Source organism: Mustela nigripes, chromosome 6, assembly GCF_022355385.1.
Source record: "Mustela nigripes isolate SB6536 chromosome 6, MUSNIG.SB6536, whole genome shotgun sequence".
Classification (NCBI taxonomy): Eukaryota; Metazoa; Chordata; class Mammalia; order Carnivora; family Mustelidae; genus Mustela; species Mustela nigripes.
Window position 1 is genome coordinate 45,471,754 of NC_081562.1, and position 17,660 is coordinate 45,489,413.

At 43.9% G+C, this 17,660-nt stretch overlaps 1 protein-coding gene across 2 annotated transcripts in view; it reads right to left on the bottom strand.

Moving 5' to 3' along the window:
• Positions 1–17,287, bottom strand: part of TPH2 (tryptophan hydroxylase 2) — a 98,553-nt gene extending 81,266 nt beyond the window's left edge. The window contains exons 1-5 of one of the 2 annotated variants that reach the window (XM_059404696.1): positions 17,184–17,287; positions 14,566–14,737; positions 11,850–12,033; positions 11,639–11,739; positions 6,835–6,902 (exon numbers count right to left, since the gene is read on the bottom strand). In XM_059404696.1, coding sequence (XP_059260679.1) covers positions 6,835–6,902; positions 11,639–11,739; positions 11,850–12,033; positions 14,566–14,737; positions 17,184–17,287 — 629 coding nt within the window. Of the gene's footprint in view, positions 1–6,834; positions 6,903–11,638; positions 11,740–11,849; positions 12,034–14,565; positions 14,738–17,182 lie in introns of both variants that reach the window. The other variant, XM_059404697.1, reaches the window with a different exon arrangement.
• Between the last annotated feature and the right edge of the window lie 373 nt (positions 17,288–17,660).

The window sequence follows — 17,660 nt, forward strand, 5'->3', positions numbered from 1 at the left end:
ACACACATGTGCTCTCTCCAAAATAAATAAATAAAATCTTAAAAAAAAAAAAAAAAAAGATGTGGAGCATGAGGGTAGACAAAAAGGAGAGACAGCTGAAGTCAGAATAATTATAATAATATTAGCAAATACTTACATAGCATTTCCTAGGCAGTGTTCTAAGTGTTGTTATTATGTGAGCTCACTTAATTCTTATAACAATCCTATAAAGCAGTAGTAGAGTTATTCCCATTGTACAGATACGGAAACGGAGGCACAGAAGGCAAATCATTTGCAGGAGTCATTCAGCTGGCAAGTGTTTAAGGTTGGAATTCATCCCAGGCAATCCAGTCCAGCTTCTGTCCTCTTAAACACACCACGCCCTGCCTCTCACATTGAAAGAAAAACTGGATAAAGCAACCAAGAACTTCAAGTGGGCCAGGGGCTGAGTAAACCCCAGGCTTTTGGTCTAGATTCTTTGACTATATTTTGAGAGAGAGAAGGATAAATTATACCGTGTAGCAATGCTCTATTGATTTCATTTACTCCTCCAAATACTCCCAGGGGAAAGGCAGAGGAGCTATACTATTATCCCCATTCCACAGAAGAGAAAACTGAGGCCGAGAGACGGATTCAAGTGGTTCCTCCTGAATCTGAAGTCAGAGGAGTTTCCTTAGCAAGTTGGGGAATTTTCCAACTTCAAGCAAATTCTGGTCTTTTGAAACTCCCTTGTTTAACTTATTCATTGACATCACATTGACCTATTTACATTTCAGATTCCATGGACTAAAATAACTAATAAATCAGAGGAAGCAGCCCCATGAGAAGGACATGAGGTTCCTGTACCACCTCAATTTCAGTCAGAAGAAAGTACATTCATAGCAAAACACAATCACAATAATATTCAAAATCAATTGAAGCAAACAAGAGTGGCATAATTAAAGTCAGAGCTCAGGGCCTCTTTCCAAGAGAGTAAGATGGATTGAAATAACTACCACCACCTTCACCAAAAATATAATTAAATATGTATGCGTATTGTTGAGGAATAATCATTATAATAGCCCTCAAAGAAAAATGTGTTTATTTCTAGCCAATTGAAAAAAAAAAAATGTATTACTGATTCTTCTTCTCCAATAACATAGCAATTGTGAACCCTACAGAAATGCAGCAAAGCAAATGCCAAGGTTAAAATATGAAGGTGCCAATGACAGAAAGCTGGGTGGTTGCAGACAAACCTAACAGCCACCCCCTCCCCGTCATCATTTTCTGTTCCTCCACCCCCCAATCTGCCCCCCACACCCTTGCGTAGTCTCTGAACTGTCTGTACGTGTGCTCCACATCGCCTAATCACAGGCTACTTCTTTCTCTGCTTCTCTAAGAATTTCTGTTATTTGGGTCTGGGCAGACAGGGTGGGATACACACCCTCTTCCCTGCGAGTTCAGAATCAGTGCCCTCTCAAGCCAGGGCAGGCATTCGGGGGTCTTCTATGGAGAACGTATTTGCACTAAGGAAGGTTTCCTCTGCCATTATTGAGGCAATCAGGCCTCCCCGACACGTGGCCAGACGCGTCTGCGGGCATCGCAGGGCCCCTGGGTAATCAATCCTGTTTCTCAGCCGCGCTGTCAATCAGAGCCGCGCCTGAGTGCCCCCTATCGACAGCTCTCAGCGCGCGGCCGCCTCCCCCGCGCCCGCTCCTCCTTCAGGGTCACGGTAAGACAGACCTCCAGCCTGCTGTTTTTTCATCAGAGACTGGAATTTTTTCATTTTCTCGGCTTGTGTTGATTCTTCCCCCCTGCTTTCTCCTCTCAAGACTATCATAGAAAAATACAGTATTCAACACGAATCCCCCGGAGGGCCTCTTGGCCATGGTTTCAATATCTATCAGTCTTCCATTCCTTCCCCTCTGTCCTTACCTTCAGACACCTCAGACCGCAGCCTGCCCATCTCTAGAACAACCCCAAACATCTGGACTCCAGCTTCGTCTCTCCTTCCAACCATTTTTTGACCTGCTCGGGGTCCAGAAAGCCTTAACAAATTATTAGCAGGAAGCTGAATTGTTCTCCACGTGTCAGAATGATCCCTCGTTTTAGCACCAAATTGTGTGCGCTGGGACCTCACATGCCAAATTTTTCAGGACCGCCTCAATTTCCAATAATCTTCTTCTCCGACCGGGGGTTCCAAGCATGGGTTTGGAAAATCTGAGTGCAGCATGCCGCCAGAAGCCAGTCTAATGAGCTTATTTTAAGTAATTATTGTGTACATCCTTTCCCTTTGCTCCCTCAGAAAGCCATCGGCACTAGAAAAATGCCTATTTTGATCAGAAATTGCATCTTTATTCTCTGTGAACGAAAAGAGCACCTAACTAACTTCATGGCACACTGGAGACGACAGGGACAGGCCCACTTGGGATTTGCTAATACCTGTGCCCCGCACCCACCAGCCCCTAACACAAGCTTGACCTCCTGCTCTCTGTGTGCTTGTGTGAGCCCACACATGTGAACGCATACATGAATAGCTAGCCCTTAACCATTCTCAAACTTATTCGGAGAGAAGCCACTGCAGCAATGGCATAGAAGACAATAAGGAACGACTCTTTTCTCTCTACTTTCCACAGTCCCTAGGTTTGTGCTTTCCCAAGGTAGCCCCCCCAGCTAGGTACCTTCCTCCCTCTGTCAACTTACAAGAAACACCAAGGCAACTGACAATCTGTTATCTATATTTTGGCAGCTTCACACACACACACACACACACACACACGGGATATGTGATTGCTTTCTATGAAATATTTCCGTAAAGAAGGATGTTGGTCTGCCACAAAAGCTTCGGTATGGGCAACAGTCTTTAAATGGGGAACCGAAGAAGTTTTCATTTCATCCAAGGATGACTTTGAGGGACATTTGTTAAAGTGGCAGCTAAACCATGGTATTAACATAGCTAAAGAGTTCGATAACAGGTCAGCTGGAAACTGAAGACAGCCTGTGGAAAAGGGGCAGGGGGAGATGTAATGATATGGAGTGACACGATCACAAATTGCCTGCCAGGCCCTGCACTGGGCACAGCACATGTCTTCTCTTGGGCAATCCCTGCTACGACCCCAGGAGACGGGCCGTACGTGTGCTGAGATGCTCTTTCTGGATGAAGAAACAGGCCCAGTGAGGTTGATCACACTGGATTGTTTAGCCTCTCCGGGGTCATGACAATAGGGAATTTTTGTAAATCCCATGAGAGTGGTTTCTCCCTGTAAATGATGAATTGACAGTTTTCCTGCCTACCTCAGCCTCTTGAACATCCAGTTACTGAGTCAGAGCCTTTGAACCAAAGCACTCCACAGCTCTGTAAACTGGGACCGATCCTGGAACACTCCAGCCACTCCAGTGCCTTCTGTGTATAAATTATCCACCATCTGGGGCACCTGGGTGGCTCAGTCAGTTATGCATCTGCCTTCAGCTCAGCACTTGACCCCAAAATCCCAGGATCAAGCCCCATGTCAGGCTCCTGCTCCACAGAGAGTCTGCTTCTCCCTCTCCTCGTCCCCGCCCCCCCAGCACGCACGTGCTCTCTCACTTGCTCACTCTTTCTCTCAAATAAATAGATAACATCTTTTAAAAAATAAATAGGGGCGCCTGGGTGGGTTAAACCTCTGCCCTTGGCTCAGGTTATGATCTCAGGGTCCTGGGATCGAGCCCTGCATTGGTCTCTGAGTTCAGCAGGGAGCCTACGTCCCCCCCCCCTCTCTGACTGCCTCTCTGCCTACTTGTGATCTCTCTGTCAAATAAATAAATAAAATCTTTAAATCTATAAATAAATTAATTAATAAAATAAAATCTCCACCATTTCCAGCTGAGAATCCTGTGGGTCTGTCTCCTCTCCAACAGCGTTTGAATGGAACAGACCCAGGGGTGCCCATTCCAGCCTCCCATGACCCTCCAACCTCTTTTCCAGTCACAACGTTCAGAGCCATCTTCTCAGCACCCTCAGCCTCTGGAACCAACCAACACCATCTTTTGAGCTTAGCTTCATTACTGGCCACCAACCATGAGCTCCCAGATTGGTCAGAATTATTCCCTCGAGGTGGAGGCCACCATTGAAGGCCTGGTCAGCATGCACCTGCAGGCCTCCCACACATACCTCTCTCGGAGCTTCTATTTCTACCATGCTGGTGTGGCTCTGGAAGGTGTGAGCCACCTCCTCCTCAAATTGGCTGAGAAGAAGCACGAGGGTGCCCAGTACCTCTTGTAGAGGTAAAAATGCAGCAGCCAGGCCCTCCTCCAGGACGCACGGAAGTCATCCCATGGAAGCTTCTGGGGTTCCGGAGCCCTGAAGCAGGCCCTTCTGGATCTGCCTGCTCAGGTTTTGCCCACGCAGACCTGCAGCTCTGTGATTGCTGGGGAACCACTTCCTATATGAGCAGGTGAAACTCAGCAAGGAGATGGCAACCACCTGGCTAACTCCGCAGGCTGGCAGCCCCCAGGCTGGGCTGGGTGGGTGTGTCTTCCAAAGGCTCACCCTTTGAGAGGCCCCTCTGGCCTCCCCCTGGTCACAGGACTCCTGCCTGAGCCTCTCCCTGCAGCCGTGAGGCAACATTTTAACCACTCTGGAACCTTCTCCTGAGTAGTGGACCTAATAGAAACAATAAAGCTTTTTGCAAGAAAAAGAAATCTCCATTTCCATCCACGAATTTATTCTTTTGCTTTCCACAGACACTGCACCCCGGTTTTCCTCTTTAGCTAAGGGAAGGTGGCAAATGCATACTCCTGTTAATGCTTTGAGAACTTTACCCTCCATCATTTTCATTATATGCTCTTTTCCTCTTCTGCCCTTATCAGGATGTTTTCTTTAGAACCAAAAGACTCCCTATGTTCAATGCCCCTTGAGAGCGCTTGACTCAGATATACCAATTCAATTAGTGTCACCACCATATCAGCTTGCCTTGTCCTGCTTCTGGGCTCGCTCTCTCTCTCAGGAAGAAATAAGTAACCTTTGAGATAGTTCCTTGATTACCATGCTAACAAAATTCTTTAAAGACACACATACCTAGGGGTGCCTGGGTGGCTCAGTGAGTTAAAACTCTGCCTTCAGCTCAGCTCATGATCTCAGGGTCCTGGGATCAAGCCCCACATCAGGCTCTCTGATCAGCAGGAGTCTGCTTCCCCCTCTCTCTCTGCCTGCCTCTCTGCCTACTTGTGATCTCTCTCTCTCTCTGTGTCAAATAAATAAATAAAATCGTAAAAAAAAAAAAAAGACACACATACCTACACACATAGATTTTTCACATAGGTATCATACATGTACCATCTATGCATAAAATACATATTTATCCATCTGTTCTACCTAAAGAAAAAAGCTCTGCCAAGCACTGAGCTTTTATCATGTCATGGGCAGATGATGCCCCAAACACCAGTCCTGCCTACACCCCTTCCAAGGACCCGTGTTATGACCTGATTCCCCGGGGACAATCTGCGAACCAAGGGGAGCCAAGCTGAAGGCTCACAATCAATGATCAGACCCTGATGTGAAACAGTGAGCCCAGCCCGTAAGGATCCTTTCTTGGTAATCTGACTGGGAAACAATGAGAGAAGGGTCTCCTGAGTGATGGTGCTGAGGGAGGGAAGGGGGCTTAGGCCGGGATAAGCCTCAGGCACACGGACATTATGAGGGGGTAGAAAGCCACAGGAGGCTAAAGGCAATCAAGAAGCTGCCTGGAACAGAAGAAGACAAAAATGGAGTAGACAACATGTGGGAAAAGCACATGGCAAGTGGTCCTGGTGTTTAGGATCATAAATACAGGAGAGAAAGAACGAAGGACACCTGAGGCTTGGGAGGAGGAAAGAAAGAGAACCCAAAGCGTGAAAGGAACTTAGAAATGAGCAAACAGCAGATGCAATCAGAGGTGTGATGTGGGATCCTTTGACTTGGCATTAAGCTTTTGTGTGTTATACTCCCTTAAAAAAAAAAAAAGAGGAAGAGAAAAAAGCAGAGGCGGACATGCTTTCTAAAACACACGAGATGTGTGAAACTCTCACCAAGGACAAGCCTGCCCCACAGGACAGTCCAGCTTCTCACCTGGTCACAACTAAAATAAGAAAGAACATTTCCTATGGGGTATAGATTTACATTTTGCTCTGAAGACAAGGTTCATGTTGCTGATCACATACCAGACAAAGGAAAGGCAGCACCATGATGGTCTACATGTTTTCTTAATGTGAACAGAATAAACAGAGGCCTACGACCCATTCCTGCATCGACACATGACATTATGGCCGGTCTCAAACATCCTGTTGCACGGCATGCACCAGGCACCGTCCTAATCCCAGTCCGGAGGTTCTCTGACTTCATCCCACCAGGGATCTGGGATTCGGCATGAAACTCTCCCATACACCCTCCAGCTTACAGGGGACTTCCCTTTCCATGTAAAACACACACATTTCTTTTCTCTTAAGGCTGCTTCCGTGAACCCCCGTACCATTTCTGAGTACCCTCCTACTTTCCCCGGGCAAGCTGGACATTGAAGGGGTTACTGACAAGTCAGATCGCAAGTACAATTCAAACGCATTTTCCAGACCCTGCAGGGTATATACAAAAATGGCCCCATGCCTTGGTAGAGCAGCAAACACAATGGTGAAAATGGAGCGCCTGGCATGTGGCCTGCTGGTCTCATTCTGCTACAATTACACCCGCAAGTGAAAAATCAGTGTTGGCCTTTAAACCCTACCAAGTTGGGGAGGGTTTAAAATGGTTCGCGTCTGCCTTCTGCAAACGTTACAGTGAAGACAAGGCTGGGCTGTCTCACACGGCACGGGCTTCCCCTAATTGGCCAGCCGCAAGTCGCAGAGAAGAGTTACACAGGTACTTACTGTTTATAACCTATGGCCACATCCACAAAATACTTTCTTCTCTGTCGATAGACATTGTCCTTAAATCCCTTAAACAGAAAAGAGATTAAGTTATTTAACAAAGTGCTGAAAAATCGACCGCAGTAGTCCTGAAAGAAAATCGCCATGGTGTTTATTGAGTGTCGGAGTCAAATGTGAATTTTATCCTTGGATGACCATCTTGATGGCATAGGCAGAGGCGAACCGGGCTTACAGTAAGACCTCGTTCCATTTGGGCTGCACTAATTTGGGATGCATGGGAATTCAGGCTACAGTGAATGGTATCTTTGGTTCTCAAGTATCATTTATGTGTAATTGATGTTAATCACAAGCTAATCTTATCCTGTTCATTAAAACAGGTCCCTTTAACATGGTTATTCAGTAAGTTAACCTAAATGTAATTGCTTTGGGTACACAGCCAATAAATGCACATTTGTTAAAAATTCTATCATTCAGAATAATCACTGAATCCCTCAAATTAGCATAGATTAAAGAGGTTTTGCTGTTTTTTATGAGTAGAGCCACATAATGCAAAATCGGTTATAAGGGATTCATGCACAGGAGAGCAAGTGAGCTCCATTCCACTCTGAGGCCCCCTCAATCCTGTTTAGTTTTTAGGAACTTCAAAACTTCTGTCCATCATCATGCACTTGGGAAGTTAAACATCCTGTCTGTCATTGTTTTGTCAAGTACAATTACTTCCGAGAGGAATTTTCCAGAATTTCAAAAAATTTTTTCCAGATTTTCAAGAATCTTTCCTCTTGTCAACAGACCTTCCACTTTCCTTTCTTTCAGGTACCTTCAATCCATTCTTTCTGGGCTGGTTTCTTCAAACTGCTGGAAACCCAGAAGGAATTGTTTCCATGTAACGTCTTACACGTCTGCAACCCGGCTACCTCAAAGGTAACCAGGAAGCAGCGGCCACTCTGAGAATGGAGGCCAGGTGAGACGGGTCTCTGGGGTCATGGGCTCTGTGAGGAGAGCGGAGACAGGCCCATGAAGGCCCAGGTTACCTCTGCTCTGGCTTGCCTGCTTCTGCAAAGTCTTTGAGGTTCAAGAGGAACCTCAAACACAGAGAAAATCACCCTGTTCTCTTGTATGGTTAGCGGAGAACTGGCCTTAAGGACTGTCTGCTGGGCTGAGGTAAAGAACTTCCACAGTCAAAGGTCTTTCTCTTGTAAGAGCATCACTGTTAGCGGGACACAGAGAGAGCAGCCCGAGATCACCCAGACACCCTGCAGAAATGAGGTATGCCGACCAGAGAAGCTAGCACTTTCTTCTGCTATGAGTTGGTAGTTTTCAAACTGGTGTTCACATGCAGGCTTACGAGGCCTTAAATTCTGTCTACACAAAATGTTGTGACCAAGCTACCGCATTCACAGATGGGTCTGTGACCTAAAAAAAAGTTCTGCTCTAGAGGAGAAAGTACAAGTTTCAAGTTCCTAGGAGTACCAAACAGCCGAGGACGGCAAAACAGAAGAGTTCCAAGCACCTGTACGACTCAGAAGGAAAGCAGGCCATGACGAAAGGCAAAGAGTCATGTGAAAACACAGCACCTGTTCCCCAGCTCCCGCCAAACCAGACACCATCCTGCAAAAATAGTTACCGCCTGGGCTTCCTGAAGATTCTCGACTGCCTCTCCTTGGCAAACACCTGCACCTTTTCCAGGCATGCGAGAGAGTGATTTACTCATCATGCCTCATTAGCCTAGTATGGCTGTGATTATGCAAATGTCGTTGGCGAGCCAGAGCTGCCAGGATTGAACTGTGGACTAGCAAAATAAAACAGGAACGCTGGCTACACCAGTGATCACAGAGATAGCATTCCTTGGCCATGGATTCTGGACTGAAGGCCGGGATAAGGTTACCAGATAACAGAGAGGACCCCCAAGCAATGGGGGGGCATACTTATACTAAGAAATGATTCCTTGTTTACCTAAGATTCGCATTAACTGGGCAAAAAATATATATATATGTATATGTATATATATATATACATATATATTTTTTTCCCCTAAATCTGGCAAGGCTAATCCCCACAGAGCATCTGCAGCACACTCATGCTTCCTCCAATTTAAATCCAGAGGAACTGAAGAGCCCCCCAGCACCCTAAAACACTCAGCCAAGTGTGCAGTGGCACTCAAGTAGCTATCCCAAACAGTTCGGCCCTGCTGAAATATTAGAATCCTCCAGGGAGTTTTAAAGAATACTCCAAAACTAGACACATTCCCAGAGGTTACTATCTAAGCACTCAGAGGTGAGACCCTGGCCTCAGTATTTTTTTTTTTAATTCCCCACAGATTATTTGAATGGAAAGTTAAGGTCAAGCATCACTGAGCCAGAACATTTGTTCTCAAACACTAGGGCTCACCAGAATCTGGCTCACCAGTCCTTTTAAATGCAGATTCCAGGGTCCATCCTGAAAGTTCTGATTCAGGGGGCTTCCGATGAGCCCAAAGACCTGCATTTTTAACAAGCACTTTGTGGCTGGGCCTTGAACCGCACTTTGAGAGAGCATCCCACTCTAGATCCTCGCTGCTCAAGGGCTAGCCGACCTCCAGAGCCAGCCTCAACTGGGAGCTCACTAGGCATACAGAACCCCACTCCGCACTTTGAAAAGATCTTCCTGGTGGTTTGTCTGGCAAAGTCAGACAGACGCTGACCTAGATAGATGGTTAACCCCTTCCAGCAAGCCTCAGCACCCTGCCTCTCCCATTCCGGTTCCTTCTGAGCCATCTAAGTACAAGGACACCAGCCTGACACAGTAATCCCTAGCTCAGAACGGGGAGTAGTCCCAGGCACCAAAAGTCCTTAGCCCTCTTTCTCCATGCTCACCAAATAATAACTTTCAAAAAACACCCACTTACCAATACCAGATTTTGCATCATGAACATTTGGTGTGCTTATAAAAGAAGCACATGGGGTTTAAAAAAAAAAATGGTGAGTGAGGTTAGAGATTGCTAAGCACTTGGAATTATTTCAACTGACTACACAGAAAATAAGAGAAGGCATCATAAGGTGGGTACAATTAGGAGTAATGGATCAGAAATAAACACAGGGAAATTTACACTGGGTATTGGAATCCATTTTTTCACAAGGTCAATGGTTCCTATGGTTGTTCCTCTAAACAAAGCAAACCCTCTTTCTCCTGGTTGAGTAATTTAAGAACTAGACTAAGGGGAACATTTGGAAATAGGAGGTTAAGCAAGAAATCCTTTACTATCCAGACATTGATCTGAATGATTTACTACAGCATTTCCATTCCTGGGATTAGGCATTTACTCTTGCCAAAATGCTTTCCAGTTGTTTTATTAACGAGGCCTTTCAAATGCCCCTTGGAGGTCAATAAGGATTTTATTTCCACTTTTTGCATGAAGAATTTGAGGCGTGGAGGTAGGGGGACTTGCCCAAGGTCATCCTGCAAGTTAGCAGCTGGTATCTGGAAAGTCCTATTACTGCTAATCTCTTAAATCAGGCTTCTGTGCTAAGTCTGACTCCTCTGAACACTGGGCTGGCTTGGGGGGCAGTGGATGACCCTTTAAGGCACTTAGAGTGTTCAGAAGCCTTCCATGTGACTTACTGTGAATTATTCTGAAATTTTGGATTGGCAACTGTAACACCGTGTCTTTGAGTAAATTCAGCTTCTTGAAAATAATGCCATTGAGTTAGGTCTATGGGACCATTTGCTTTAGTGGTATGTTATGAATTGGTCTGAATTGGTATATTATGCCAAATGACTAATTCGATTGAAAATTTTCCTCTTTTGGAGGTTGTCACGGTTTTCTCTACAGGAGTGGTTCTCAAACATCCGTGTGAGCTTGTGGAAACAAACTCGTGGGTAATGTTGGGGCAGCTGAGCCTGGGACCACACTTGGAGAACCACTGTGTAAGGTAATAGTCACACTTCAGGTTTCTAGATTTCCTCCTTTTAAATAAAATGATTATCTGCAAATCATTACCCTCAGACCACAAAGCCCTTCTATAAGCATGGCCAATCTGCTTGGGTTTCACCCTTTCATCTGCCCATTTGTAGAAAGGGGCACTTGGGGGAAAAAAAAGTGCTTGTAACAAATGATTCTATTGCTTACTTCTCGCAGACTCTGAACTGTACTTCATTCTGACCATAAAAAACTTCCAAGTCTCTTGTGTTAAATAAAATCTGATGTAAAGGGGAAGGGAGGAAATAATGCGAAATGCTTCCCTACGTATCATATTTCTTTAAAGGTGGTCGTTTTTATTGGAAGAGAAGAGAGATCGTGGTCAATAGATTCAGGGTAGATGTGGGAAGAGATGTGTTTTCCATCACGACCTTATTCTAAAACTCTCTGCCTTTCCATTGAGACTGAAGTCCACCACATTACTCTACTCCTAACTACCTCCAGTCAAGGAAAATAGCAAGGGGAATTTTATTCTCTCACTGAGCCCCATAATGCCTAGTCCTCCCTCATTTCTCAAAGGGGTGATCAATTTCAGTTCATCGTTTTTCCAAGGGTCACCATCTGCAAGTATATTTCACGCTGTCTAATGCTACAGAAATATTCTCCGGGGTTTAGAATCTCCTCTATCCAACCCTTTTAAGAACAAATGCTACATGGAAATGCCATCCTTCTAACCTACTTCCAGCCAATGCACATGTATAGGAAAGCTTCATCATTGGAAGGCCTGCTCTGTGTGATGGGGAATAAATAATAAATTGCTCTACAATGAGGCACACAATATGGTACGCTGCCTGGCACACGCACGGAGCTGGGCCAGCATGTATGGAATGGATTTGACTGGACACTTACTGGGTGGTCGGCATCCAGCTCGGAACCGTACATGAGAACTCTGTGAGAGCATCTGTCTAACTCAGAGATCTTCCGGGGGAACCAGGGCACATCCTCTAGTTCTGTTGAAAACAGAGTGTGGGTTCAAAAGTATGAGCTCACAGATTGTATTTTCCTTTTTGCAACATTTGTCAGATTGCTAAATCACCCGACAAGGAAAGGCTGGCCTTGCCTTCTTCCTCCGTCCAAATGTTCTCCGGCGGATTCAGCGTCACAATTGTAGTTTGAAATTTCAGCAACTGAATGAGCTCATTGAATTCGGTTTTGCCACACTCGCAGTCCACGAAGATTTCAACCTCTGAACTTCTTCGCCGGGATTTCCTGGACTCAATATGAACCATGTTGACATGTTTTTCCTGTGGAAATATAAGCAACATCTCTAAATTACCTTCACAGCACAACAAAAAGGACTCCAAGGGCTCTTCTTGTTCAGCTCTTAAGAACAGGTGCCAACTGCCCACAATGGAGAAAAAGACAATCTTCTTGTTCTTTGGTTACTGAGACAGGGAAATGTTTCCAACCAGTTCCTCTATTCATAGGAGTAAAGACTGTATGTAGGTTTTCCAGTCTCTTTTTTTTTTTTAAGAGGGTATATAAAAGCATATAAAAGACCCTATAAGATGTATTATAATTATAAGTATCATCATTTCCCTGCACGGTCCACATCCCATAGTTACATGGGGGAAATATTAGCTTATCGCATCATCGTATCATCCCCAAATTTACATTTTTATTTTCAGATGTTTCCAAAAAACATAGCTAAAACTCAACACCCTGATTTAATAGTGGTTTCCACTACAATAAAGTTTAAAAATAACCTTTGAAAAAATAAGTAAATAGTACAAATGGCAGGCAAATGAGGCAGATATCGGGCAGGTGGTCTGCAAAGGACTGATAGCTGGGAGACAGAAGCCAAAGAAAAGGAAGAAAAGCAGCCAAGAAAGTATCTCTACAGGCAAAAACACGAGCAAAAACAACAACAACAACAACAACAAAAAAAAAACCCAACAACAAACAACAATCAAAAAACACACCTCAGTGGGACCACTCATTAACTATTCGGTTTCAACAATATCCAGACTAGCTTCATGCAAGGATACATCATTGCAACCATCACCCCCCAATGGGTTTCAGGGGTAAAAGTCTCCTTACACTAAGGTGTTTGGTGGGGGGGAGGGGAGAGGCAGCAATTTAATATTTAAACATTAGGTTTAAACTTTCCCCTGAGTTAACTGAAGATCAAGTTCTCATCTCCACACTGACCCACCCCTGAATAAGCCCATATCTCTCCATCACACTGGCTGATATCTTGTGATTATTAATTCACATTCCTAATACAATTCTGGATGGTCTTGGAATTTTCAGCAGAGGAGCTGGAGAGGTAGATTCCAGGGCCAGAGTAACATCAAATCCAACAGGCTCCTCCTCTGAATAGAGAAACCAGCCCTGTGACCGGGAAACTAGATGCTCCATGTCTCTTTTTATTAAACTTTACAGTCACACCGTATTTTCTAAATTGGCTGATAATAAAGGTAAGACTAATATTAAGGTCAAGAGTTTTCACACCCACTGTATCACTTTGGGCTTTTAATATCCATTGGTTAAAGCAGAGTGCATATTTTTAGACAAGGGAATGAAGTCCAGATGGGTTAAGTAGTTTAGCTAAGACCCCATGACTAGCTGATGGCCAAGAGAAAAACTCTGGGCTGCTAACTCCTTCTCCAGGGATTCCAGCCTGCCTTGGAGCACCGAGCAGAGACAGCACTGGTGGATATAATTATGTGTAAAGTATTTCCCCGGATTTCCATTACCACTGTTTATGGTGCCTGATCCTTTCTTCCAGGTCAAGAGAGAACAGGGAAATATTTGCCAAATCAGGCTGCTAATTCCCTCTCCCTGGTCATCAAAGAGACCTCACAATAGAGGCCTCATCTCGTACACTTTACAAGGCACTTTCACTCATATTCCTGCATCACAACTACCTCGTTAGGTGGGAATTATGATCGCTATTTTACAAATGAAGAAATGGAAGCTCAGAAGCAGCTAGTGATTAGCCAAGCCAGGAGAACACAGCTCTGACTCCTGTGACTGCAATTCCAATCCTCTTCCCGCTGCACCGGCTGCCCCAGGCACCGCGCAGAGAGAGGCTCCCTATCTGACAGCTCAAATCAGCACCCGGAGCCCCCAAACAAAATGCATTTGTAAGGGACGACGCTTGCTGTAGGGTAAGGTAGCCATCAGGTTCGCCCTGGCCAGAGGGCAACAGTTTTTCTGGGGTTCTTTAACCTCACCCTCAACCGGGCTCTTTCTTCAGGGTTCAGGCCACCAAACTGGACCTGGAAAAAAGGCTCCTGCATTTCTATAAAATAAAGAGAGAGAGCTAGGCCTGCCTTCTATAGGAGGAGACTCATCTCCGCAAAGACATGTCTAGTTCATGTAACAGTGAGGCTCATGGGAGTACCAAATGCCTCTACTCACGCATCTCGGCAGATGTAATAAATGAGCTTTCAGACGTGTGCACAATTCAGATGTTAACACATCAAATCGGGCTGCAGTCTCTTGATATCTAAAGATACCCCCCTTGGCTCCTTTTGCCAAACAAAAAGGGGTGAGGCTCCCAGTTTTTAATTACTGACTTTCTTATCTGGTGATAGTCTGTGGAATTACTAGCAGGTTCACTTGGAATTAACAAAACACAGTTGACACAAATCTGCTTATTTCACCACTTGGCAAACAAACTTCCCTTATAAAGCTTCATGAAATATGCTTTCTTTGGAACTTTGAACACATTATCCAGAAATGGTCTCAGTAACATTTCACAGCAGAAGACAGGTTTCTCATCCGGCACCCGGTCACTTGTAAGGTTTGGTAATGATGTTTACATTCACCTGGAAGAGGTTCAGCACTTTGACCAATCCGCCAACTTCGTTTTTCAGTGAGAATACAACAGCCGTCTTGCCACCTTCGGGACTGGTTTCACTTTTGCTGTTTCCCTTGCTGCCTTTTTTATCATCTTTTTTGCCAGAGTTAGCTTTATTTAACTTCAAGAAGGTAGAAACACACACACACAACAAACATTGGTTAGGATCCCAGAGTTCTCGTAACTAGATTTTCAGTCAAATAGTCCATTCATATGCTAGAAGCCTCAGTAATCATATAAACTCAAAGAGAGGTTGCCACGTCGCTTATAACTCTCGATCATAAATACCAGTCTAATTTACTCTGGGACACTATTTTCCAGTGTTCCAAGGTAGCCAGTGGTTGAAATTAAAGGGGGGGAGGGATCAGATTTGCTTCACTTTATTTAATAGCAACAAAAATCTGACCATCATCAAGTCTCATATATGACTACTTCCTGTTTTACTTTCTAGGTTTGTTTTACAGCATGAAATTTGGTCTGTTAGCCTAGTTGCATAATATGGAAACTCTATTAATTATTGAACATAACAAAAATAAGATGAAACCTATTGTTCACAACAATGATTTTAGCTTCAATTAAATCTTAAAAACAAAATATTCACTTCATTCTGAAATATGTCAGGACACTCCCTGAAATTGACAACCCTTCTTTCTGCAGTGAGATCCACATTGTCCTGACTCTGTCTGCGGAAGTTCAACCCCCGGGGAGTATTTCATGAAGGCCATCCGTGTCAGCAGAAGATTCCTGAAAAGTGTCTGTTAAAATCCAGCCCCAAATAGGAGAAAAAAGAGAGGGAAGGAAGGGAGGAAGGGGAAAAGGGGAAAGAGAGGGAGGCATAGAGTGGGGGCAGAAGGAAAAGAGAAAAAGAAAAGTAGCTAAGGAGCTAGAGTAAAATCTGAGAAACTGAAAAGGATTAACACTTCAGTAGCCACTCAAATTACTATACTACAGAACTAAGTGATGACTATTAGTCCTATTGGTTGAAAACAAAAAGGGCAGATTTCAGAAACTTGGATCACACCGTCAGAAATACCAAATTAAAAAGCTTGAAACCTTCAGTGAAAAGACATAGTGAAGTTAAGCTGTACTTTTTTTGTGTTCTTTATATGCAAATAAAGACTTGAGCAAACAGAGAAGCTTCTCCCTGGCTAATAGTAGCACAGTGCAATCAGACCCAGTCTACCACTTCCTCATGAAACTGAGAAAAAGACATGTGATATGGGACACAGTGAACAGGGACTCACCACTGTCTTCCTCGGATGCCTCCACTGGCTTTATTTTCACGTGTGTCACATTTTCCTATTGCCTCACTCACTAGATTTTTATATCATGGAAATGAATATTTTATTAGTTATGACTTGAAGAAGACAATGCAGACATTGGCGTTTGACACTACGTTTGGTCATTAAAAGCTCAAATGTCTCCGCACTCCCAGCATCTGCCTTCTTCCCACCACATAGCACACAGCTCTTCTATATTTAAGTAGAATTTTTTATATGAAAGGGTCATCTATTAACTGTAACTCTGAGTTCTTTGTTTTCCTTCTAGCCATTCATTATGACTTCAAAATTCCTCAGTGTAATATCTCATCCAAATATGCATGATGTTTAGATATTCAAAAAAATCTATTTACATTTTTGGACTCATTTCTGAAAATTGATTTAAACAGTTCTACAAAACTTGCCCTGATTACTCTTCAACATTTTCAGCAATAATAATACACCAGTACAATATAACCTTCTGGCACATGTTTGGAACTATGATATTAAAATAGAACTTTCTGTGATACAGACTGAATTGTAATTGGTTTGGTGAACTCTGTTACAGCAATGAAAGAGCATTATTTTTCTTGACTAGGAATCTGAATTTTTTTGTTGTTCACTGTCTTTTTCATTAAATCCCATCACTATTAGCTCAATTTTTTTGTAGGAACTAAAATCCTACAAAATGTTAACTATTTTCCTGTTAGTATTTAAATTTAAAAACTGCCTTAAATACTAAAACAAGTTATGTATTGCTGTCATTACTCTAGTAATTAAAATGAAAAATGGAGTAATGAGGAAAACTTTTTAAAGGAACCAATCATTCTTTTATCCCAATAATCAGTACCTATAGACAAGTTAAAAATATTACCTCTGTGTTTAAAGAGCAGGCTTTGTAACTAGGAAAGGGTATAAGAGACACAATCATCTTGCAGGAACCATAGAAATCTATTTAATTTCTTATCCCTGTTCCTACTCACAATAAGTGGATTTTCGAAATCCTACACACTTTTTTTGGTTGTAGATGTTAAGACAATGGTTCATACAACCTCTTGCTCTTGGTGTTTAGGAACTCCTTTTACTTTCTACTTATAAACTTTGAGGAAAGGAAGTTTAGAACAAAGTGAACAGGACACCCACTTTACTTTATGGAGAGAGAAGGAAGACTGAAGGCAGACAGGAGGCAGGGTATACAGACAGATGCTAGAGAAACAAGTTGAGGTGTGCGTGTGCTTACTCTACATCAGGTGTCCACAGGGCAAGGATAAGACTGTCGCTACCTTAGAAGGCACTCCTCTATAGTGCCAGCTACTCAGTACTCACTGTTAAGCTGCCAAGGAGCTGATGCTCTTCGGGTACCGCTGAATCCAGAGAAAACCCTCTCCTTGCCCAGTATTTACTGGAAAACATCATCATTGCCGGCTGCATGGATCCCGGTGTAATTTTCTTTTTCTCCAGCAGGGGGTACTAACGGGGTAGCAGCTGCGCTCGCGTAGACTGAGAGAGGAAGGGAGGGGGAGGAATATCAGCACGCTCCAGGCTCTGTCCAAAACCCTGGTGCTGAAGAAAGAGCAATGGGAATCGTCCTCTCCCCAGGCTCCTTTATATGAGTGACTGGGGACTGATGGAAAGCTGATTAGAAAGAAATTCATTTCTGGCTGCCGATGGCCACGATCAGATTACAGACCTGAAGCCTGGGGTTATCTGTGCTTCTGGTGCAGTCTGTTTCATAGGTCGAATAGACGCTTGGGCGTGGGTGGTGAGAACAATACATAACGGGGTGTTAAACGTAAAAGAAAAC